General features: G+C 43.1%; 1 protein-coding gene across 1 annotated transcript in view; it reads right to left on the reverse strand.

Moving 5' to 3' along the window:
- The window catches only part of Nckap5 (NCK associated protein 5), a 918,845-nt gene that overhangs the window by 90,479 nt on the left and 803,185 nt on the right, over window positions 1-25,181 (reverse strand). Inside the window, exons 13-14 of the mRNA XM_036202994.1 lie at window positions 24,558-24,735; window positions 15,080-15,161 (exon numbers count right to left, since the gene is read on the reverse strand). Coding sequence (XP_036058887.1) covers window positions 15,080-15,161; window positions 24,558-24,735 — 260 coding nt within the window. The remainder of the gene's footprint in view (window positions 1-15,079; window positions 15,162-24,557; window positions 24,736-25,181) is intronic.

The raw sequence follows: 25,181 nt of genomic DNA on the forward strand, positions 1-25,181 counted from the left end.
TGTGCAGCAAACATGTCATCATAAACTAGCCCCCTAGGTCCTTTCCCCATGCTCTAAGAGAAACGATTACAATTTAGAGATGAAATAATGTTCAAACTGCTTTCTGAATGTTTCTGAGATAGAGGTTTCAGATCTTGTAGACATAGCTTGAGATTAATCCTAGGTCTGTTTCCCGAGGAGACAAATGAGATTCATGAGGGAAAAAACTAGTTCTCTACGGCTATAACATTTGCAAAGAAATGTACCTGTGATTTAGAAACACAAGATCACGGCCTCTCTCTGTTTTTCCTCTCACTCACGTTTGACTTTCTACATGTAGAACTGACAGGTGTCTTGAGAGCTGACTAAGAAGCAGGCAGCCAATGAAAAGACCAGAGGGGGGATGGAGAGATGGCTAAGAGGTTAAGAGCACCAACTGCTCTTCTAGAGGTCCTGAGTTCAATTCCCAGCACCCACATGGTGGTTCACAACCATCTGTAATGAGATCTGGTGACCTCTTTGGTATACATAATAAATAATAAATAATTAATCTTTGGGAAAAAAAAGACCAGAGGTGAGCATTTTCCTGGGGGGGGGACCCGTCTTGTTCCTTTTCTTGCTGCCTCCTCACAAAAGTTCTGTTCTAGATCATGGATCGAAGTCCCAGTCAGTCATGACTGTGATGTTAAGGCAGCAGGAGCGGGAAGGATCTGTTCACGTCCTGTTCACAGTCAGGAAGCAGAAACCAGTGACTGCTCCATTCACACACTCCAGGATTCCAGCCCAGAGAAACTGCACCACCCAGAGTAGGTGGGACTTCCACCTCAATTAATGTAATGAAGACACCCCCACAGCCAAGTCCAGACACCTGTGTCTTGGGCCATTCTATAGCTCATTAACTTGGCCATTGCGATTAGCCACTGCAGGACTTTACAGGGGTGCCTACTATATTGTGGCTCACTGTTAGAGACATCTGCCTTGCTTTGGGTACAAGTAGATGTATACCTATAACTTGGCATTTGGTAGCCTATTAGGTACTGATGGTGGCCTGCCTACTCTCCTTTGACCCCACTGCTTGAGCCTACCCCAAGAGCCACCCTGTATCTACAGGAAGTGGGGATGACTCCTCGGAAGAAGAATGCTAAGACCTTGTGCTCTATACTCCAGACCTCCTCACAGGCTAAGCTGTCACCTAACACAGCAGCATGGAAAATGACATGTATGACACCTGTGTTATCACACTGTCTGCTGTTACTATCTTAAAAGTCTGTCTGTGTGTCTATGTGTGCAGAGATATATGTGTGTGTGAAGGCCAGAGGACAACTTCTGACTGTCATTTCTCAGACAGTGTTAACTTTTTTTTTTTCTTTTAACAGTATCTCTCTACCAAGGAGGCTAGTCTGAATGGCCAGTTAGCCCAGGGATCCTCCTCTTCTTTCCCAGTTCTGGGATTACAAGAGCATGCTTCTTCATCATTATTGTTTTCTGTGGGTTCTATGGATTGCACCCAGGTCCTCATCCATGCAAGACAAGCATTTTACCAACTGAACCATCTCTCCAGCCATTAAAATTCTCAGTAACTTAAAGATTTTATTGTATTTATCACTATGTGTGTTTAAACACACACACACACACACACACACACACACACACACACACACACACACGGTATGTTTTGTGCACACAGGTGTATATATGCCATGGCACATGTGGAGGTCAAAAGACCACTTTGTGGGTCAGTTTTCTTCTACAGTAGGATCCAGGGATTGAACTCGGATTGTCAGGTTTTTGCAGCAAGCCCTTCGACCTCCTCAGCCATCTCACTGGCCCTCAAATAATTTTTGAACAAGAGGACATGAGTTTCATTTTGTCCCGAGTGGTGCAAATTAAATAGTTCATTGTGGGGATAGCAGGTGTGACAGCATGCCTCTTACTGGCTGCTTTTCTTCCTTGCCGGATGTCCTTTATTGCTCTTTCCTGCACTTCTTGATAATTTACTTGACCTTGAATCCTTGTCACCGAGTCTATTGGGAAACTAAACTAGACTGCTGCAAATCTCATTATAATCCTGGAAAACACTGTGAAGAATTAAGCAAAGCTAGTCTACTGGGGCTGCATAGATGGCTCAGTGTACACATAATTAAAAATAAAAATAAAATCTTAAAAAGAAAGCTATCCTGGACTGGAGAGATGGTTCAGTAGTTAAGGGTGTACACTGCTTTTGCAGAGGACCCAGGTTCAGTTACCAGCACCCATGTCCAATGGCTCACAACCACCTGTTACTCCAGCTCTAGGGGGTGCAACCCATCTTCTAGGCTTCAAAAGGATCTACATTCATAAGCACAGACCCCTGCACAGATGTATACAAAAAAGGAATCTTTTAAAAACAACTCATCCAGGTATTTTATTAAGGTGAAAAAATAATGCATATAGTTTAGCTGTATAGTTAGCATAGTTTCTATGGCTGTGAAGAGACACCATGACCATGGCAACTCTTATAAAGGAAAACATTTAATGGGGAGTGGCTTACAGTTTCAAAGGTTTAGATCATTTTCATCATGGTGGGACATGTCAATGTGCAGGCAGGTCCTAGAGAAGGAGCTGTAAGTTCTACATCTAGGTTTGCAGGCAGAAGAAAGAGACTGTGTTCTATACTGGGTGTAGCTTGAGTATATAAGACCTCAAAGCCCATCTCCATAGTGACACACTTCCTCCAACAAGGCCACTCCTCCTAATAGTGTCACTTCCTATGGGCCAAGCATTCAAAACCTAAGTCTATGGGAGCCATACCTATGTGGCCATACCATAGCTGTCACAAAAAGAAGACAAAAAAGTCATAGTTATATCATCTGTCAATACCACATCTAACTGTAAAAGCCAAGGTGTTTTTTCTTTTGTGTGTGTGTGCCTGTGTGCTTGCACACACATACGTGCATACACATGTTCATGTCTGTTCAGGTGCACATGCATTTTTGTGCCTTGGGTGATTGCTTATACACCATCAGTCTTGGGTTTTTGAGACAGGGTCTTTTACTGGCCTGGAACTCCTCAAGTAGACCAAGGCACCCTGCCTTGTCTCCACCTCCCCAGTATTGAGATGATAAGCATTTGTCACCATGTCTGGATTTCTTATGTGAGTTCCAGGGACACTTATCTTGTGTGGCAAGCACGTTTTAGACTGAGCCATCTCCCCAGCACCAGAAGGGTTTTATTAGGAAACAACACCCAAATAAGCTTCCCTTCTCTCTCACGTCATATACTCAGCACTCAAGTGAATCCAAAATGCAAATATCTCCCTTACTAAGTAGGGCAGTAAACAGTGGCAAGACATGACATTTAAACAATGGCTCCACATGCCATCTGTTTAAAAGAAATTATTTGTCTTTTCCAGGATGCCAGGAAGAATAAGTTCATATTATTGAAGAACTACAAAACAAGGTAAGTTCTTGATCTTTTGTGATGATAGGACTCTTTAGAGCCATACAGCCCTTTTGGTAATCCCTAAGGGGTAAGAACCAACCTCCAAGTACCAAGCCATCCATGGAAACTGACCTTTCCTTGTGGTCCAGTATCAAGGCAAGAGATTGAGTGATTCAATCTCCCACTAAATTTAAGGAAAAAAGATGCAAATAAGGATCTTGGTTCAGAATCAGATCAGAGAAGCTCATCAAACCCAGACTCCATTTTCATATCCCTGGAGGGTTCAGCACAATTGCCTGGGATGAGTCAAAGCCTAATAAATATTTAGTAACTGATGAAATTGGTTTATGGCTAAGCCTTGAGGTCTGAGCACCAGAGAATGAAGGTGACTCACTCCTACCTGTGGCGAAGTTATAGTGTTTCCATGATTGCCTTCTTGACAACCAGAAGCTGACAAAGGGTGAAGCAGGAGGACAAGGGATAGGCTAGGAGGGAGGACATTATTCAAAAGATGGGTGTGGCTCTGAGTAAGAGGTGGTTGTGGGACTGATGGTTGGCATTCAGGTGCCTTGGTCATTTCATCCACTCATTCAGGAAATGTGGTACTTGAGGACAGAAAGAAGACTCAAGTCTTCTTCCTGACACGTAAGGGTTATAGACAGAAATTTTCATGACAAATCAATGCTTCCATTCTTAAGATAGTCTAGTCTTCTATATAAATGCTGTGATCATCATACTGCAGAATATGGTGCCATGGACTGTGTCCCCTGAAACTGTGAGCCAAAACAAACCTTTCCTCACGTTTGTTTCAACTATTTCATCACAGTGGTAAGTAGCCAGTACACATACAGTACATAGCACTGTATATGAGAAGCACTGAAAAGTTCCTTTTCTTTTTTTTTTCTGAGACAGGGTTTCTCTGTAGCTTTGGAGCCTGTCCTGGACTAGCTCTGTAGACCAGGCTGGCCTTGAACTCACAGAGATCCACCTGGCTCTGCCTCCCGAGTGCTAGGATTACAGGCATGTGCCACCACCGCCCAGCAAGAAGTTTCATTTTTGTGTGTTTATAGGGTGTGCAATTCCTTGTGTCTGTGTACCAGTGGGCTCAGTTGCATGGGTGCATGTGGGGGTAAGGGGTTGACTTCAGGAGTCTCCCTTTAGTGCTTTCTACCTTATTTTTTTTATCAGTTGTATTAATTTTTCTTTTTTTCAGAGTTTTTTTTTATTATATTTGTGTTTTAATTTTACATATCAGCCATGGGTTCCCCTGTCCTCCCCCCTCCTGCTCCCACCCCCACCTTCCCTCTAGCCCCTACCCTCCATTCCCATCTCCTCCAGGGCCAAGATTCCCCTGGGGATTCAGCTCAACCTGGTGGATTCAGTACAGGCAGGTCCAGTCCCCTCCTTCCAGGCTGAGCAAAGTGTCCCTGTGTAAGCCCAAGGTTCCAAACAGCCAGCTCATGCACTAAGGACAGGTCCTGGTCCCACAGCCTGGGTGCCTCCCAAACAGTTCAAGCTATTCAATTGTCTCACTTATCCAGAGGGCCTGATCCAGCTGGGGGCTCCACAGCCTTTGGTTCATAATTCATGTGCTTCCATTCGTTTGGCTATTTGTCCCTGTGCTTTTCCAATCTTGGTCTCAACAATTCACACTCTTACAGTCCCTCCTCTTTCTCGACAATTGGACTCCTGGAGCTCCACTTGGTTGAGACAGTGTTTCTCACTGAGCCTGAAGGACACTGTTTTGGATAGACTGACTTGCCAGAAAATACCTGGGACTCACCAGAACCCAGAACTGGGGCTACAGGTCTCACACCTGGCTTTTTACATGATTTCTGCAGATCTGAACTCAGACCCTGGCATTTACATGGCAAGTACTTTATTAATGAGTCATCTTTCCAGCCCTGAGAAGTTTCATCATTATTTTTAAAGTGTGTGTGTGTGTGTGTGTGTGTGTGTGTGCGCGCACACGCACACATGAGCGCAGGTGCTGGCAGAGTCTAGAAGTAGAAGTCCGATCCCCCAAAGCTGGAATAACAGGTGGTTGTGAGCTTCCTGATAATGGTGCTAGGAACGGAACTAAGGTTCTCTGGAGAGCACACACACTCTTTACCATCGAACCATCCATCTCTACAGCCCCAAGAAGCAGATTTGTCTTGAAATAAAAACAAATATTACATAGGAAAGGGACTGGCCTTAATACCTGCTTTAAATCAGAACTATCTGCTTTGAGCACAGGGGAAATTCTGAGGAGCAGGTTAACAGCCAGGGGGACTGACATATTTGGAAATGCAATGTGTTCATTTGGAAGTGGGGTGGCTGAGACGGACTCCAAACAAGTTCTTGCACAGTCTGAGTTCCTTCCCAATGAGCTCTTGAGGAGGGAGAGCTCAGTGCTAAGTTGCAGATGGGCAGAGAGTCACCCGAAAGCATCATTCGCCTCCATCTGGGAGTTGACACAATCGAGTTACAGGCAGAGACTGTTTATCAAGGTGGCATGAAAGTCTCTCTTCAAATTCCACCTGCTTTTGTAATCAAACAATAACATCTCCAGAGCATAGGTTTTTTAGCTCTGTGAGAAACATATTGGAAATTGATTCAGTGCTTCTGGCTTGGCTGGGACAATGCTTCATAACCTGTTAACCTCTCAGCTCATTCTGCCCCTCCCCCGTCTTGAAAAGCTTTTAGCTGCACCAGGGTGGCGGAGCAAAGATAAAGGAAGCATCCTTTTATCTGATCCTGCACAAAATGAGTGGAGCTGACACTGCACCAGAGATAAGATGATGGCTGAACCACGCTTCTCCCAGTCTACCTCGGGCTGATGGAAGAAATTAAGACTGACATTGATAAGTTATTTTCTTGGGCGACATCTACTTTCAAAACACAAAGATTTTTGTTTAGAAGCATTAAGGTCTGGGTTCATGTCTATGAATTATTAAAAAATTGTCCAGTGGATTATTAATAACAATAAAAATGAGGATGTAAAGTTGGAGGGAGATGGGGTGAGGAGTGCTGAGGGGAGCTAGAGGGAGATAATGGTGGGTGGGTATGATCGAGGTACATAGCAAAAATGTATGGAAATTTCAAAGACCAAAAATATTTAATATCATCTATGTAAAAAGAAGGCCCACTGCAGTTTGTTCGACAATGTCTAAATAACTACTAATAGAAAATAAATGACACACTCATGTGCTCATAGCAATACTAGGAAGTATTATGTGACAATTAAAAATAATAAGGTAGGTGAGGATGTAGCTCAGTGGATGGAGTGCATGCTTGCCTAGTATTCATTAAACCTTAGGTTCGATTCCATCCCTAGCACCATACAGATGAGGTGAGGTATAGTAGTGTATTCCTGTAGTTCCATCACTCAGTAGGCAGAGGCAAGGATGACCAAGACTTTAAGGTTCTCCTCAGCTATACAAAGAGTTTGAGGCCAGCCAGAGTTACATAAGAGTTGGTCTCCAAAAAGTATGAAATAAAACAAAAACCACATACAAACCCAAACAAACAAAAGCCAAAGAGTCATGTGGAGAAATATCTGGAATAAATTGATTTTTAAAAGTTGTGTTGTAGAATATTTTTAGAGGTGCCCAGGTCAGCTCTGCATTACAAAGGATTTCTTTAAAATTCTCAATTTTTCTTTCTGATGTACATCTATTGTTCAAGCCAAGAGCACCCTGTTTCTATCTCTTTTCTCAGTCACATGGCATCAGTAACTCAATTTTTCCTTCTGCCTTTTGCTAAAGTCCTCACCTGATTGGGTATAGCAATTGCCTCTTGTCTTGAGCTAATGCTTTTCTCAAATATTATAGACTTATATTATCATTAGGAATCCTGGTGGCCTTTGACATGAAGTCTTTTTAGTTTAGTTAGTGTGTGGGAGTAGACAGGGAGCAGACGTGCATGGCTGTGTGTACCGGGTTGTATGGGGACATGTGTTCAGGTACAAGAGTGCCTGAGGCCTCTACACATACATTCAGCCATGTGCATATGATCATATCCAGTCATGCACATGCATGCACACACACAAACACATGTGTGTGAGCGCGTGCACACACACACACACACACACACACACACACAAATATTCTCTCATACACAATACATACATACAAAAAAATTCTACTCTTGTTCAAACCCCTGAAAATTAGGGCTTCTCAGTTAATCTTGTAATTCCTGGTTGGAAGAATACAGTCTTGGGGTTAATGTGATGGGCAAAATTCAGACGGGAAGATCCACCGCGGGCAACTATGGGTAAGTATATTCTATCAGGGTTTGGATACCACACATCAGGTGCCACTCTCCTGCTTCTCGTTCTCAATTTAAGCAAAGTCACATGAAGAACCTGTGGGCCTTCATATCCTCTGACAGCCAAGGACACCAGCACACGTCTAACAGACTGGCACCCAGCCAAGCCTTTCCCCCTCTGCTGTGGGAGTGTCCTGTGCTCATTTGCCCTCATTTGAACCTGCTATAGCGTGACCTCCACAGTCACATTCCTCCATCTTAGGACTCCTCTGGCCCTTCTGCCCCCACTGAACTGCACACTGGCAGTGGAGGATGATGAAGGAGGAACAAGAAGCAGTCCATGTCCTAGAGAGGTAGAATGGACCCTGTCCTAGCCGGTTCAAGTTCACTGTATGTGGCTCAACATAACTGCGCCTCCCATTTAAGCTTTATGGCAGAAGTAAGTTTATGCAAAAAACAAAAACAAAACAACCCACCCCTCTATTCTGTTCCTTATATAAGGTGGGCCTTGTAGGCTTCCTTCTTCCTCACCCCATCATTTGCCTAAACAAATACTTTGATTGCCTCAGACCTACAGTTTCCAAGAACTGCTCTTAACTAGGGAGAAACGTTTACCTGAGTGCTTGTTGTAATGCAAATATCTGACATGAGAGAGTCCTGATTAATCTGTTTCTGTAGTGATGTGGCTTATCTTTCCATATCAGCTGACGACTAGGAGAAGACAGGAAGAAGAGGGTGAGACCTCCCAGGAAAATGGAAATGCACAGGTTTATGGAGGTAAGGCACTTAACGGGACTGCTGATCACTGCCCATTCTGTAAGTCAGCCCAGGCTTGGGAAGGGGAGAGGAAGAAACATATTGGGCTAGAAGAATCCCTTTGGGGCAATATCAGCTCTTGGGATAGCAAGGGGAACTCTCTGAACAGGATATTTATACCATCCCTCTAAGGCTCAGGGAACATGATGGAAGAGGAATCAGAAAGAACATAAGAACCAGAAAATGGGGAGAAAGTCTGTGAAATGCTGTCTTCTGGGCGTGACACAGCCGTGGCTAACACAATCTCACAGCAGCTGTGGCTGCCGGCACAGGGCCTGCACAAGGCAGTCATGGTTCAGGGAGGGGCTTATGGAGCTCTTCTCCCTGCTGAACTACTGGACACTGATGGATACTGGGCATCAGCCATAATGGCTAGTTCCCAACCTACGGTTACACAGAAAGCCTGGTCCGAATCAGCTGGTCAGAAAACCAAACAAAGAGCCATGAAGGGAGAAGGGGGCTGGCAGAGGTATGAAGGAGATAAGAGAAAGTATAGAGGGTGAGAGTAACCAGGAGGTCTTATACACATGTGTGAAATCGTCAAACAGCAAATTTAATAAAACAGGAGTGCAAGCTTCAAGGCACTGTGGTACAAGCTGTCCAGGGAAGGCTGGATGGTTAGAGTGGGGTCATGTCCTCTGTCCTGCCATGCTCTGGTATTGGCAAGCCTCTACAGAAGAGACTAGAAACATACCTACACAGCTGGCAAGATCAGATGGGGCTCATTCAACCTTCAGCCACTGAGGTGTTTACTAACAGGGTTATTAGACAGCTGTTGTTCCTATGTCTTATGTTTTTATGGGTTCTGCTAGATTCTGTATAACTTCTTACTCAAAATCCTAACAGATCTCTCTCTCGTAAGAATTTCTGAATACCCTGTTTCTACTTGGGGAATTTTCTAACATTTTTATTACTTTTAGTTAGTTATTGCCTTTCTTTCTCCTTCCTTCCTTCCTTCCTTCCTTCCTTCCTTCCTTCCTTCCTTCCTTCCTTCCTTCCTTCCTTCCTTCTTTCCTCCCTTCCTCCCTCCCTCTTTCTTTCTCCTTTCTTCTCTCTCTCTCTCTCTCTGCATGCATATGTATATGTACAGGCATTCCTCAGCACATGTGTGGAAGTCAAAGGACAGCTTGTGGGACTCTGCTTTCCCCTCCCATTGTGGGACCCAGATACTGAACCTGGGCCACTAGGTCTGGTGACAAGTGCCACCCACTGAGCTACCGTGCAACCATGTGAATTATTTTTGAAGTTCATCATTGGCTGATATTTTCTCTCTTTTGTGTGCTTATGTACATGTGTGTGTATGTGTGTGTGTGTGTGTGTGTGTGTGTGTGTGTGTTCATGTGTGTTCATGTGTGGGCGTATATGCTCATGTGTGGACATATGTATGAAGGCCAGAGTTCAACTTTCATTCTTGTTTCCTAGGTGGCACCCATCTTGATTTTTGAGACAGGGCCTCTCCTTGGAAGTCACCAAGGAGGCCTGGCTGGCTGGGAGTGAGCCCAAAGATCTACAAGTCCCTCCACTTTCCCACTGCTGAGATTAGGAACATGGACCACCACACCCAGATTTTCTTTTTACATGGGTTCTGGAGATCAAGCCCAGGTAGGTCCTCATGCTGACAAAGTAACGTTATCAGCAGAACTATCTCTCCCTACTGGCTGATAATTTCAATATAAGACAACAGTATTTCAATTCTTTTGAAAGTGCTTAACACTAGGAGACAATTAGGATAATGGATAGGCTAAGTCTGTCGTAGTTAAAGGACAGGAAAGACAATCATTTGTACTGGTGCTTCTAGTAAATTAGGCTGGCCATTTTCTTGCTGCTCATTAACACAGAAATTTGACATTCATAAGGATTAGGTGGTTTTTTTTTTGTTTTTTGTTTTTTGTTGTTTTGTTTTGTTTTGTTTTTTAAATCCAGTACCATCACTTTACTTGGTTCACAAATTTGTAACATAAATTGTCACTTTTACTTATGCACATGTATGTATGTCTACGTGAGTGTATGCTCCTGGAAGTGCAGTTCTCAAGAAAGCAAGAGTCAGGTCCCCTAGCAGCGAGAATTACAGGTGGCTCTGGATTGCCCAATGTGGGTGCTGGGAATTGAACTCAGGTCCTCTGTGAGAGCAGTAAGTACTCTTAATCACTGGGCTATTGCTGCAGCCCCTTAATTTGTAAATCTGGCATTTCAATCTGGATCCAGTTTAATTAACAATATTTTGTTTTATAATTAACCCATGGCATGCTGATTAAAATAATACAATCACCCCAAACTACAGCCACACAAACCTCAGACCATAACTTTCTTGGTTGTTCTCTGTTGAAAAGGTGGTAGTTGATTTTTTTTTTTTTTTTTTTTTTGGAAGAGATATATACTTAGATTTGTTCAGGTACTGTTACTGAAAATATTATATTATGGCTATAAAATATTGCAAAATATATGATAATACTGTGCTTAGGCACATCAGGGTGGAAAATAAATATTCTCAGTCACTATGATGGGATAAAGATAGAGTAGTAAATATTAGTGACTCTCATCTAGTCCCAGATGGGGAGAACCTTTAAAATGTTCCCGCTGATAGCTAGCTCAGAATTGGCATCAATCTTTTTCTCTCTGCCGCTTCATACAACAGAAGCTGGAGAGGGATGCGTGCACTTTCCCAGCACCCTTTGCAGCTAAGGTTAGCTGTATGATCCATTTCTCAGTGACATTGTATTATATACAGCCCACTGAGAACCTGGAAGGTTTTAACCTTCCCCACACTTTCTGTCTCAATGGGCATGCCTAGAGTGACAGGACTCAGTCTGTAACCCAAGGCCAGGGGTTTGAAAACAGGAGACCTACATGGTATTGTTGACAGCATAGGGAGGTAACATTAAAGAGGGCTTTGGATGATACTATCGCAGGACTCTGAATTCTCTAATGGATGACTTTATTATTTGAGGGATTGGGTCAGGATTTGCTGATGCCATTGCTGTCTGCTTGTGCCACAGCATTTTATTGACAGAGCTGCTATGACTATGAAGGAGGGTCTACGGTGATCCGATGACACAGACAACTCATCAGAAGCATAGTCAGGTGACTCACATCAGTGTTCCAAAGCATAGTCATCCAGCAGAGTGCTGAGAAAGGGCGTATTTGTCCAGAATCTGAAGTCACAGAGCACTGGAAGGTCAGCTAGCAAGACTGAGGGATTGGATTTTACATTTTTCTAATGACAGATGAAGGTACATACATACAAAATGGTGGCGATCTAAAAGGCATTGGAGGTCTACTAACAATACTTACACTACTGTAGTTCTCTAGCAAACGTCAGCCTCTGACAATCTATGTGGGTGTATACACACGTGTATTTGTGTTGTTACTACTCCTTCTTTCTCCTGTTTTCTTTGCTTTTTTAAGTTGTTGTTGTTTTGAGACTCAGTCTTATATAATCCAGGCTTGCCTTGAACTCACTATGTAGCAAAGGATAACCTTGAGTACAGCACCATGCTTGGTTTATGTGATGCTAGAGATGGATTACAATGCTTTATGACTAGTAGGCAAGCACTCTTCCCAACTGAACTACACTCCCAGTCCTTCTGAACTTTATTTAAATTTTGAAATGATGGGGATTGGATCTAGAGCTTTGAGCACATTTGGCACGTGCTCTGACACAGCACTGTATATATATATATATATATATACACAAGGACTTCATTATGGGAAAAAAGGAGATTCAGCAAGGCTTTATAGACTATCATGTTTGAAGGCTGTTAAACCATATTTAACTTGCATATTAGCTAACTATGCTGAACTGGTACCAATTAAATCCATTCACACTGACAACCATAATAAAAGGATGTCTTGGAATAATAATCTGATTCCGACTACAATCATTCAGCTGTTTGTGAAGACTTTTGTATTCCTAATTACCAATGAAAAGAATAATAATTGTGTGTGGGTCTCATTAAGCTGAATGGGTACAACAACACTCTGAGACACACTGTAAATTATAGTTCACTGAAGATGGCTGGGGATGCTGGAAAAATAGGGCATTCAGAGCCAGCAGTATTTGGAGCAGGCTGCTAAGGGCATTCCAGGGAAAGCAATGGACACAAAGACTCTTGGATACTGGCCACCTACATCATGCCTTAGGACTCACCATTCAGTTGTGATGGCTAGTGTTAAATTTCAACTTGACAGAATTTAGAATCACCTGGGAGCCTAAGCTCTGAGCATGCTCACAGAGGATTATTTGATTATGATGATGGAGGAAGACCCCTAGTTGTGGGTGGGGCTATCCCCTGGGTAGGAGATCCTGAGCTGCAAGAATTGGAGAATGGAGCTGAGGTGCTGAGCACTGGCCTGCATACACTCATCATTCCTCTACATTTGATGGTGAATGTAATGGGACCTGCCGACTCAAGATCCTGCTGCGGTGTCTTCACCAGCATGAAGGATGGTATCCTCAAACCATGAGCCAGAAGAAACTTTTTGCCCCTTAAGTGGCTTATATCAGGGTGTTTTAACTCAGTAATAAGAAAAACTGAGATGTTGGTACTGTCTTGCTACACTTACATGTGGTCAGGGACTATCCATCCCATCATCCCATGTTGAGGTGACTAGCAGCACACCCACGCTCACAGCTACTCATATCTCCTGAAGAACCCTGAATGCCACAAATGTCCAAGGTGGTCTGGGGATTTGAACACCAGTTGCTTCTTCAGTCTCCTCACAAACATGAAAGTCACAGAAATTTCTTCCATCATGGCCTCCTCCCAGATGTTGAGAAATAAGGCACATGAATCTCACTTCACTGGGAACGTGCTTTTCATGTCTGCTGTCATGTACAACTTTAACACACACAACTGGGCAGGTTTTAGGGTTGTAGAGCTTGCAGGGAGTTTGAGCAGGAAGCCAACTGTTGTGTCCTTGTGGATTCATTTTACCTCTGACAGCAATCAGGTTTTCTGAATAATTATAATTTTTTGTTGTTGTTGTTGTTAAAAAAGAGCCACCTAACAAGTTGAAGTTAATTCAGGTCTAACTATATTTAGGGCTGTCAACAGAAATGTTGAGAAAACTGCACTGAAGGTTTTGACAAGTGAATTTACTTATTTTATTTGGTTCTTGTAACAGTTAGTGTTAATTTTCAACTTGACAAAATCTAAAATTGCCTGGGAAGATTGTCTATGGTTATTCCTGTTGGGGAGTATATTGATTACTTTAATTGATGTAGAAAGACCCATGTTAATTGTGGGCCAGACCATTCCATGGGCAGAATATCCTAGACTGTATAAATGGACAAATGGAGATGGGACATGCATGCATTCATCACTCTCATCTCTGGATGTGATGTGACCAGCTAATTCCAGGCCCCACCGCTCTGATTCCCATACAATGACGGACCATGCCTCTGAATTGGGAGCTCATAAGCAACCTCATAAGTCGCTTTTGTCGGAATATTTTATCACGGCAGCAGGCAAGAAATAAAGACAGTTCTATATGGGAAACATTCAAATTTGTAAACATGTTCCTTTTCAGAAAGCAACCACCCTATATTTTTCATCACTAGACACCTGTGGTAGTTGCTCCTTGAGATCATTCTAGAAGGGACTATTCTGAAAGTTGATTTTCTCCTTAGAAAAAAAGGTATTCATTCCCAGTGTCACTTCCATTTAAACAACAGAAGCACAGACTCCTCATCTGTTCACACTGTACTGCTTTACAAACACCCATGTTTTCCTCACAGGTGTGGAACTTCACTGTTTTTGCTTTCCTTCTGTGGTACTGTTAATCAAACTTTGGACCATGTGAGTGCCAAGCAAGGACTCCATCAACTGAGCTAGCCCGAAGCCCAGGCCCAGTCTACTTGTTTTATGATAGCATGTGTGGTGGTTAATATTGTCAACTTGACGGGATCTTGGGTCACCAAAGAGACAAGCTTCAGAGCATGCCCAGGAGGGATCATCAAGATCAGGCTAACCTCTGGATGAGAGATAATCTCATTAGGTTAGCTGAGGTGAGAAGCTGACTTAGAAGGGGGCAGCACCACCCAATGGTGGGGTTCCAGACCGAATACAATGGAGAAAGTGTGATGAGCACCAGCGTCCATCTCTCTGCTTCCTGAGTGTGGATGTGTTATGAGCAGCTGTCTCATGTTCCTGCATCCGTGTTTTCTCCGCCATGATGGACTGTACCCTTGCACCGTGACCCCAAACAAACCCCTCCTCCATGAAGCTGTTTTGTTAGGTATTTTGTTAAGCAATGGGAAAAGTAACTAATATGACATCTAGCCTTTCTGAGGAAAACGTACTACTTCTTACCCTCTAGAGCAGTGGTTCTCAGCCTTCTTAACGCTGCGACCCTTTAATATAGTTCCTCATGTTGGGGTGACCCCCAACCATAAAATGATTTTTGTGGCTACTTCATAATCATAATTTTGCTACTGTTAAGAACCATAATGTAAACCTCTGTGTTTTCTGATAGTCTTAGGCTACCCCATGAAAGGGTTATTCAACACCCAAAGGTTGAAAACCACTGCCATAGAGGGGGGCATAAGGCCTCTAGCAATGCACCACGAGAATGCATCAAAGTGAGAGTCAGTCAGGGGTCTCACAATGCTCACCTATCACGTGGCTCTGAAGCGCAGAGTCAGCAACTCCATCTTCTTCATCCTCTCGTTCATCTTCTTCGTCGACCTCTGCCCCCTGCGTCAAGAAGAGAGTGGACATTCTTATTCATTACTCTGCAGAGATCTCTGGCAGCCCACACAATGATGGCATGCCCTGTACTAAGCGCATCACTGTGACTGGATGTGCACACATGCATTGGAGTAGGAGCGTGTATGCACACTTTGCTTTGCCTTCATTGTCCGGCTTCATTCCAGGTCTTAATGAAGAGAGCTCATTTCCAGAATACAAACCCAGTTTTGAATGACAGGGCTGACAGGGTGCCTGGTTCTAGGCATGATTTCAAGATTAACTGCTTTGGTTTTAAAACTTGCTAATGGAGTCATTCACACCAAGGTATTAGGAAACATTAAAGTCCAAGGAGCTATAACTCCTCCAGAGTCACAGCCCTTTGCCATAAGTTATTTTAATAAGAATGAGGGACTGTACTTGAATCATATTTAGGTCTCATGACCCTTTCCTAGAATATAACTCTCTAAGAAAGTGTCTTTTTTTTACTCTTTCCATAATGGAATGAATGAGGAGACGATGATGTGTACTCAGTGAACTACATCACCAAGAAACATTTCTAAGTCTCATATTAAAAACATTTCCTCCTATCTGGGGATGGTGCTCAGTTGGCAGAGGGCTTGCCTACCAAGCCCTGGATTCAAGCCTAGCTCCACACAAACCAGGCATAACGGAACACTCCTAAAATCCTAGCCCTCACCAGGGGAAGGCAGCACAGTAAAAGGTCAAGGTCATCCTCAACTACATAAGTAATTTGAGCACAGCCTGAGCTACAGGTGACCCTGTCTCAAAAACAAACAAACAAACAAACAAACAAAAAACCATTTTAAGCTGGACTACTCCAGCTCCAGATGGGAAAGCCTCAAAAGAAATGTCAGAGAGAATGCTATGAAGTCTTGGTGCTTTACAGATGGGGTCCTGAGGGCTAGAAAGCTTCCTTAAACTTGGTGTTTAACACTTACATATGTGTTAAATGATAACATTGGGAGGATCACTTAAACCTTGGCTTTCTAATCTAATAGTAGGGCACTGTGGACATCAATAACACTGATCATAAAAGGACTGACTGGCTGGGGAGCTGGATCACTCAGTAAGATGCCTGTCACACAGGCAAGTTGGCTTGAGTTCACCCCTAAGCACCCAAGAAAAAAAGCCATGTGTGGTGGTATGGGCTTTCCATTCTCGTAATTCCAGCACTGAGGAAGTGGAAACAGGCAGATCCCTGTGGGAGCAGTGGGCAGCCAGCCACCCTAGGCCAGCGAGAGCCCGAGAGCCTGTCTCAAACAATCCCATGCTCATATTGACTAAGGAGAGACAACTAAGGTTGACCTCTAGTCTTTCCAGCATGCTCACACACAGATGCATGTGGTCTTCTTCCCCCAAACATACAAATAAATAAAAACAGCCAACACCTACACTGTCTGTGGCAGGACCTCTGCAAAGACTTTACACATAGGCCTGGAATGCTTGGGCTAATGCTAGGGAATGGCACTGCCCCCAACTCAGAAAGTTGCACCCTGAGGCAGTAGGGATGATGCATCACCATCCAAATGGAGGAGCTGAGATCTGAACACAGAAAGCCTGACTACAGGCTAGTGTTCATTTACAGAGATGCCATGGTTCTCAGATTCCTAGTCCACTACATCTGTGTGGACATGGTCTCAATATCAAGACAGATGAAGTCAACCTCCACCACAGCTCCTATTAAACATATTTATGCAGCAACAGCATGAACTGTGGGAAGATCTGCTCAGGGGCTCAGGGTGACTGTGATACCACCATTATTTTATACCAAATAGCGTAGAAAGTCATATGCTTGCATATTGACCTGAGGGCTAGATTCAGCTTCCTATTGTTGACCTCCTAGTTTTTTACACTTAGTGGGATAAAAACAATTCTTTATATTTTATGACTGTGCTACATGTTGCTCTAGTCTCACTCAAAGCCCCAGCCCTGTGGACAGGCCCCAAGTTGCTTCAATTTTCAAGGCTTATTGATCTATAAAGGGCCGATGACCCAAGGGGTGGGAGTAGGGCTGGTGGGTTTGAAAGGTGTCCTTGTTGAAGCCCAAGCTAAGAAAAGGGCAGTATGAGAGAAGGGCTCATTCTCAGCTCTACTCATCTACACAAACAGATTTTAGTGCATACCAAGGATGGAGTATTTAAAACTATTTGCCTACACAAGTCAGGAGCATACTTTATTTTGGCATCAGATTCTCTTCCTAATTATATTTTCACAGGCTTCAGTTTAAATTAATTTTTATCCCTCATTATGCAGCAGGTGGGATGTGGGAACATTCCTGGGAGGTGAGAAAACTCTAGGTCAAGATGGGAATTTGCCAAAGATAGTGCAAGGTGGCTCTTGACCAACAACTGTGGTTTAAATATGAGTTAGTTTCTTTCTTTCTTTCTTTCTTTCTTTCTTTCTTTCTTTCTTTCTTTCTTTCTTTCTTTCTTTCTTTCTTCCTTCCTTCCTTCCTTCCTTCCTTCCTTCCTTCCTTCCTTCCTTCCTTCCTTCCTTCCTTTCTTTCTTCTGTCTGTCTCCTCCTCCTCCTCCTTCTTCTTCCTCTCTCTCTCTCTCTCTCTCTCTCTCTCTCTCTCTCTCTCTGCATGTGTATGTGTATGTGTATGCATGCATGCACACTCACGTGTGGAAGCACAAGTGTGGTAAGCATATGGAGGCCAGAGGTCAACCTCTAAAGTCCAGGTGCCCTTCCTCAGGTACTGTCTACCTTTTTTCTTTTTAAGACAGGGTCTCTCACATGCCTGGAGCTCACTGATTTTGCTAGGCTGGCTGGCCAGCTATCTCTACCTTCCCAGTACAAGTGCATGCTACCATGCCTGGTATTTTATGTGGGTTCTGGGACTTGAACTCAGGTCTTTGAGCAAATTAATGACTGAGATAACTTTCAGACCCAAGTGCTGGTATCTTTGTCTTCTAAAGATGTATCTTTATTTAATTTATGCCCATTGTGAGGTTCAAGAGCTGCTTTAGACATCAGCTTGCAGAATGCAACCAATAAATGTCACTGTCTCCATCATGACTAATTCCAACATCCATAAGGGCAGGAAGAAATGAGCTTGCAAAAGTCACAAGAGGCAAAAGCAATACCACAACCCACCACTGACTGATAGACACATGTGATTTCAAAATTAAACCACATATTTGGGGAACTCCTCATTTGGAATTCTGTACATCTTTCGTCTATGAATGACTGACTTTAACTCTAGGGCCTTCTGAAATAAACAACATTTTTATACCAAAACCCATTTGAGGGCCAAGAAGAACAATTCAGTAAGTAAAATAACTTGCCAAGAAAATATGTGGGCCTGAGTTCAAATCTCCAGAATCACATAAAAACCAGACATGTTTGTGTGAGTGACTGTAATTCTAATACTAATGTGGGAAGATGGATCAGGAAGAAAGGAGAATCCTGAGGAACTTTTGGGTTGTGAACAACAAAGAAAACATCCTGCCTGAAAGTCAGTTCTGGAAAGTGAGGGCTGACTTCTAGGTTTGTGCTATGACCTCCACAATGCATCATGGGACAGACAGGGATACACACTGGTGGAGGGGGGAGGGGGGAGGGAAAGGGAGAGGGAAAGAGAGAAAGATCCTTTCCAAAGACCATGATTTTGGAAAATGAGTGAGCAGATATCTTTGGATAGTTCATTCCTTAGAAAACCTATCAAGAGGAAGGCAAATGTGCAGGCTGCTTATTTGCATCAAAACAGCATTTAGAATGGAATCATTCAATTAAGTGATGCTGAAATTATTACATTTTGTAGGACTTAATCAGATGATAACCATTTGTGTAATTATGGTACCATTTTCTGCTATTTCATTGCTGCAGTCCCATCTTAACAGGATGGTATTTGATGATTTTTTTTTTATTAGCAGATGTGATTTTCTTCAGCAGAGGTGACACTTGAGGAAAGAAAATCCCATCATTTGAATTAACACATGGTCATTAAAATGGCCACCTCTCTCATGCCCTATGGAAGTGTGTGATCCCCCTCACCTTTGTGAATGATTTTTAGTTTTGTCTGGAGGTGTTAAATAAGATCCTGGTGCTCTCTTTCTTTAAGATTGCTCTTCAGAAAATGATCTCAACCCATAGGAAGAACAATTCGCCGCTGCCACCAAGCAGGGCACACCCAGGCTAGTCTTTCTAGGGGAGGTCTTCCCCGCCCTTCATTTAAACACATAAAACCATTTTAAGCACCAAGTAACATGGCCCCTGGCCTAAATTACATAAAAAATTAGAACTAAGTGGCCTACAAATGATAGCAGATGTGGGGACATAAGCCTTTAATTAAAGCTCTACAGAGAGAAAAGGATTTATTTTGGTGAAGCATTGCTGGTACTTTTACACATTTTTATCTTAACTATACTAAAATGGAATATTCAGCTACTGGTTAGCTAAGTGGTTTGTGAAATAAAGGGATTTGCTGAACATATAAAAAATATATAGAAATAATCTTTGTTTTATTATCACCAGTAATTATAAATGTTAATTGTCAGCTCAACACAACCTACAATCACCTAGAAGAGAGTCTCAATATGGGATTACTAACATTGGGTTGGCTTGTGGGCATGTTGTTGGGGGACTGTCTTAATGAAAATAACTCAGCCCACTATGGGCAGTGCCCGTCCCTAGGCAGGGGGTATTGAACTGTCTGTGAGTGGGGGAACTAAGCTGAGCACAAGCAGATGATCAGGTGAGCATGCATGCATTCTCTGCTCTTGACCATGGATGTGATCTGACTAGCTGCCTTAAGTTCCTGCCTTGACTTCCCTCCATAACAGTGGACTATAACCTGGAATTGTGAGTGACAATAAACCCTTTCTCCACTAAGTTGCTTTTTGTCAGGGTGTTTTTTATCACAGCACAGAAAGGAAATGAAGACAATCACTAAACACTGAGATAGTTAACATGTCTTCTGGCCTCCTGTGAATAAATACCATTTCACTGTTTGATGAGGTAAGACTAGTGGTACATTGTGTTGGGAGGTTTTAGAACAGCTCTTTTAGGGCTGAGGCTATTGCTCAGGGGCAGGCTGCTTGCCTGGTGTGTGTGAGACTACAGATTCATGCCTGGCAAAACGAAGAAAACCCTTGACTTAGCGTTTGTTTCCTTGACAATGAAGTAGTGTGCAGATTCACAACAATGCGGTGACATCTATGGGGTTATCTATCATTATTATTTCCAACTAAACAAGCACTATGAGAACATTGCAACACATTTTAAAGAAAGTAGAGGGCAAGTTTACCTTGAGCCCTGGAGAAGGAGGATTCCCTTGAACTCTTACTTTACAATGGAGTACTACTCAGCAGAGAAAAACAATGACATCATGAGGTTTGCAGGCAAATGGATGGATCTAGAAAAAATCATCCTGGGTGAGGTATCCCAGACTCAGAAGGACAAACATGGTATGTACTCACTCATAGGAGGATACTAGATGTAAAACAAAGATGACTAGACTGCTACACAACTCCAGGGAGGCTAGAAAACGGGACCCTAGGAAAGACACAGGGATTGCCCCATGACAGAGAAATGGATGAGATCGACATGAACAACCTGGACGACAGTGGGAGTAATGAAGGGCAAGATTTGAGGGAAAGAAAGCTTATGGGAGCAGGAGATCCCAGCTGGATCAAGAACAGAAAGGGAGAACAAGGAATAACAGATTATGATAAATGATGACCACATGAGAACAGGAAGAGGCAGAGTGCTGGAGAGGTCCCCAGAAATCCACAATGATACATCCTCTGTAGACTGCTGGCAATGGTCGAGAGAAAGCCTGATCTGACCTAGTCTGGTGATCAGGTGACCAAACACCCTAATGGTCATGCTGGAACTCTCATCCAATAACTGATGGAAGTGGATGCAGAGATCCTCAGCCAGGCCCCTGGTGGAGCTCCAGGTGTCCAACTGTCGAGAAAGAGGAAGGACTGCAAGAGCATGAATTGTTGAATCCAAGATTGCAAAAAGCACAGGGACAAATAGCCAAATGAATGGAAGCACATGAATTATGAACCAAAGGCTGTGGAGCCCCCAGCTGGATCAGGCCCTCTGGATAAGTGAGACAATTGAATAGCTTGATCTGCTTGGGAGGCACCCAGTCTGTGGGACCAGGATCTGTCCTTAGTGCATGAGCTGGTTGTTTGGAACCTTGGGCTTACACAGGGACTCTTTGCTCAGCCTGGAAGGAGGGGACTGGACCTGCCTGTACTGAATCCACCAGGTTGAGCTGAATCCCCAGGAGAGTCTTGGCCCTGTAGGAGAGGGAATGGAGGGGAGGGGCTAAGGGGGGAAGGTGGGGGTGGGGGCAGGAGGGGGGAGGACAGGGGAATCCATGGCTGATGTGTAAAATTAAAACACAAATATAATAATAATAAAAGAAAAGGCTCCAGGGTATTCACTGTAATGAGCAATGGTGTAAGAATATGCTTCTTTTTGCATCTAATCTCCTACATGGGATGGTAATGCATGATAAATACACTTTCTTTGCTATATATTTTTGTTGGCCATCTCTTCTTACTCAATCTCAAAGGAGACTATAGCACGGTCCTTCCTGCACTTAGTAATCTTAGCCCAATTCACAAACGTGGTTATGGGAACAGAAGAAAAAAATAACATTATATTTTATATTTTTAAAAGATGAGCTGGGGGAGCTGGAGAGATGGCTCAGAGGTTAAGAGCACTGACTGCTCTTCCAGAGGTTCTGAGTTCAATTCCCAGCAACCACATGGTGGCTCATGACCATCTGTAATGAGATCTGGTGCCCTCTTCTGTATACATAATAAATAAATAAATGTTTAAAAAAAAATAAAAGATGAGCTGGGGATATGACTCTGTGAGCAAAAGTGCTTGCTTCCCAAGCATGAGGACTGAGTTTGGATTCTCAGAAGCCACAAACACACAGACATGGTAGGATGAATCTGCAAACCTGTGTGCCAGTGATAATATAGGAGGCAGAGATGGGAATTCCCAGAAGCTGACAGGCCAGCTAGTCTAGACTATACAACAGAAAACAAGAGACCCTGTCTCAATCAAGATGGAAATGGAGGCCCAACACATGAACACGCACATAGACACAGCTGGTCACCTATCCAGGTTAATAATATTCCTTTATATTGAAAGCCTTCTCAGCATGACTAATTTCCTCTCTCGGCTAAGGGGAAAAATTAACATATCCCTATTGATTTTGTTGACTTGGGTTGGTTAGATAATCTGTGTACTTCACAGAAAATATTAAGAGTGTTTCCTGCAGATACATGGGAAGGGCAGAGGTTCCTACTCTTCCCCCGCGAATGATTTCAGACTTGGAAGGAAAGCATGTTAAATTACTTTAGCATTAGGAAGTAATAAGAAAACAAAAATGAAATTGTAAAAGCTCAACACAGGCTCTTTTATTTTTATTTTTATTTTTTGGGTCCTTCTGTACAGTGAAGATAGACCCTAAGCTGTCAGAGACATATTAAATGGGGCCTCGTTAAATGGAGTGCCTGTGATAAGGGGCTCGGCTGGGCTATCAAAGCCGTCCATCAGTAGGATTGAATTTCCAGCATATTGCACGCTTCTCCACGCTCCTTTTCTCTCTTTCCTTTCAGTGACACTACAAGGGCAGCTTCAGATATGCTTATAATTTGTGGTTTTATAATGCAAGGAACATCAATGTTTTCAAAGGAGGTATGATGTCATATGAGCCAAGAACCAAAATGTGAGGAAAGGGGGGGAAAAGTGCATTGAACAAAGTCAACATGAAAGAAAGACCTTAGAGCTCTACGGAGAAAATGTTTCTGAGAAGATACATCTTCAGTGTGTATTTGTATCAGATGTTCTTGTGAAACCCCAACCTGAGGACAGTGAAACTTCAGCAACTTGTGAACATTGATCAAGATTGCTGTTAGAGTCTGTTCTCTTAAAACACCCCAACTTCCCTCCAATGTGTGTCTGTGAATATTTGTAGTGGTATGCATACATGTGTAAAGTCATAGATCAATGTTGTGTGTCTTTCTCAATTATTTTACAGCTATAGTGTGTGTGTGTGTGTGTGTGTGTGTGTGTGTGTGTGTGTGTGTGTGTGTGTTGGGGGTATATGTACAAGCTTGTGAGGGTATGTGCATATGGTTGCAAATGCATATAGGACATATATTAATGTTGGATGTCTTTCTTAGTCACTATCCACTTTATTTTTTTGAGACGAAGTCTCTCACTGAACTTGGAGCTCACTGAATGAGGTTGACTTGGTGACCAGTGAGCTCCAGAGAGCCTCCTGTGTCTACCTGCCCAGGGCTGGCCTTATAGTAGCCTGGCAACATGCCTGGATTTTTACATGAGTGCCATGGATCCAAACTCAGGTCATTTGCATGGCAAAGGCTATCTCCCCAGTCCCAGATTAAAGCATTTTATGTCACAAACATTTTGTTGTTTTAAGTGCTATAAAATGTATCCACAGGAACAATGAAAAATCATGAAGTCAATGACATAACATATAATGAATTGTAAGGAGAATAAGTACAATGTGAAGAAACTGAAAGAATATCACATGAAACTAGCCTATCTTAGGGAAATATTTTTTTAAAAATCCACCATTTTATGTAGCTCATTACTCTCTATGTAGGATTACCTGTTATGTACAACTTTCATAAACAAATAAACAGCAGTTAAACCCTCAAAATAGACCACACTCCTTAAATCATCTGGCATGTTCATAAGCCCCTTCCTGTTCTTCTTTTGTTGCTGTTGATACTGGAATCATCAAAACAAACTTCCAGCACTGGGTATCGTACTGATAGCATCCCTTGCTGGCCATGGACTGAGATTCTAGCATGTCTGAAGAGAGACCCGAAGAGAGCAGTACTCCCAGACAGAACCACACCGGTGGATCCATGGCTTAGTTGCTTGTCATCGTTTCTTTCTTCTTAAAAAGTCTCTTTTCTCGGGTTAGGCAGATAGCTCAGGGGCTAAAATGATTGTCGTGGAAGTATGAGGGCCTGAGTGTGGATGCCCAGTACTCATATAAAGATGGGCATAGTAGTGCATGTCTGAAATCCCTACTAGATGGAGGCGGGGCGTGGAGACGGGAGAACCATGGGACCCTATGGGCCAGTCAGCTTGCTGTATGTGGCCATGAGCAAGAGTTCCTGTCTCAAGGTGGAAGGGGAGGACTGGCACCAGATGTTGTCCTCTGATCTCTACACATGTATTAGCATATGGGCATCCATACTCACATACACCTCTACACAGGAGGGAGAGGAAGAGAGGGAGAAGAGAAGGGAGTCGGGGGAGAAGGAGATTAAAAACAGTCTTTTCTCAGATGGCCACCCCGTCCCTTCCCCTTACCAGACCATCTCAGAACCAAGCATTTTTCTAGCCAGCATTGGAGAAGCGCTTACCAGGGATTCGCTTGGTTTTTCCATATCGACTTTGGTTTTGATGTTTTTCTTTTGACTTCCTTGAGTGCTGACAGAGCTGCTGGCGAAACAGGAGCCCTGGGAGGTGCCCTCTAACACGCTCCTGCAGGAAACACCCTTTGATCCACTTTCTGTCTGGAGAGCCGCTTTCTTATCAACTCTGCAGGTAGAAAGTGATTCCTCTGATAAATTACATTGGTCGTTTTCAATGGCACTCTTCTCCCCAGCCCTTTAATGTCTAAGGCAACCTCAGTGTGGCTCTTTGTCTTTAAACCTTTCAGGGGTAAGTGCTGCTCTCTAGCCTTGAGCAAAAATAGCTTCAAATAGTTCACTAGTGTGTCAATTTAGGTTTGCAAGGATAATAACTCATTTTATTACACTATTTATTATGTGTGCACACACAAACAGGTTTGTGTGCACTGGTATCTGCACTGTATACACATGCACACACACAACACAGAAGATATAGGATGACTTCTTGCGTGTTATTCTTTAAGTGAGATCCACCTTATGTTTATGACACAGAATTGTTCATTGGCCTGAAACTTCCAAGCAGGCTAGGCTGACTGGCCAGAGAAGCCTAAGAGTCTGTTTCTTTCTACATCC

This window comes from Onychomys torridus, chromosome 11 (genome assembly GCF_903995425.1).
Source record: "Onychomys torridus chromosome 11, mOncTor1.1, whole genome shotgun sequence".
NCBI classification, from domain to species: domain Eukaryota; kingdom Metazoa; phylum Chordata; class Mammalia; order Rodentia; family Cricetidae; genus Onychomys; species Onychomys torridus.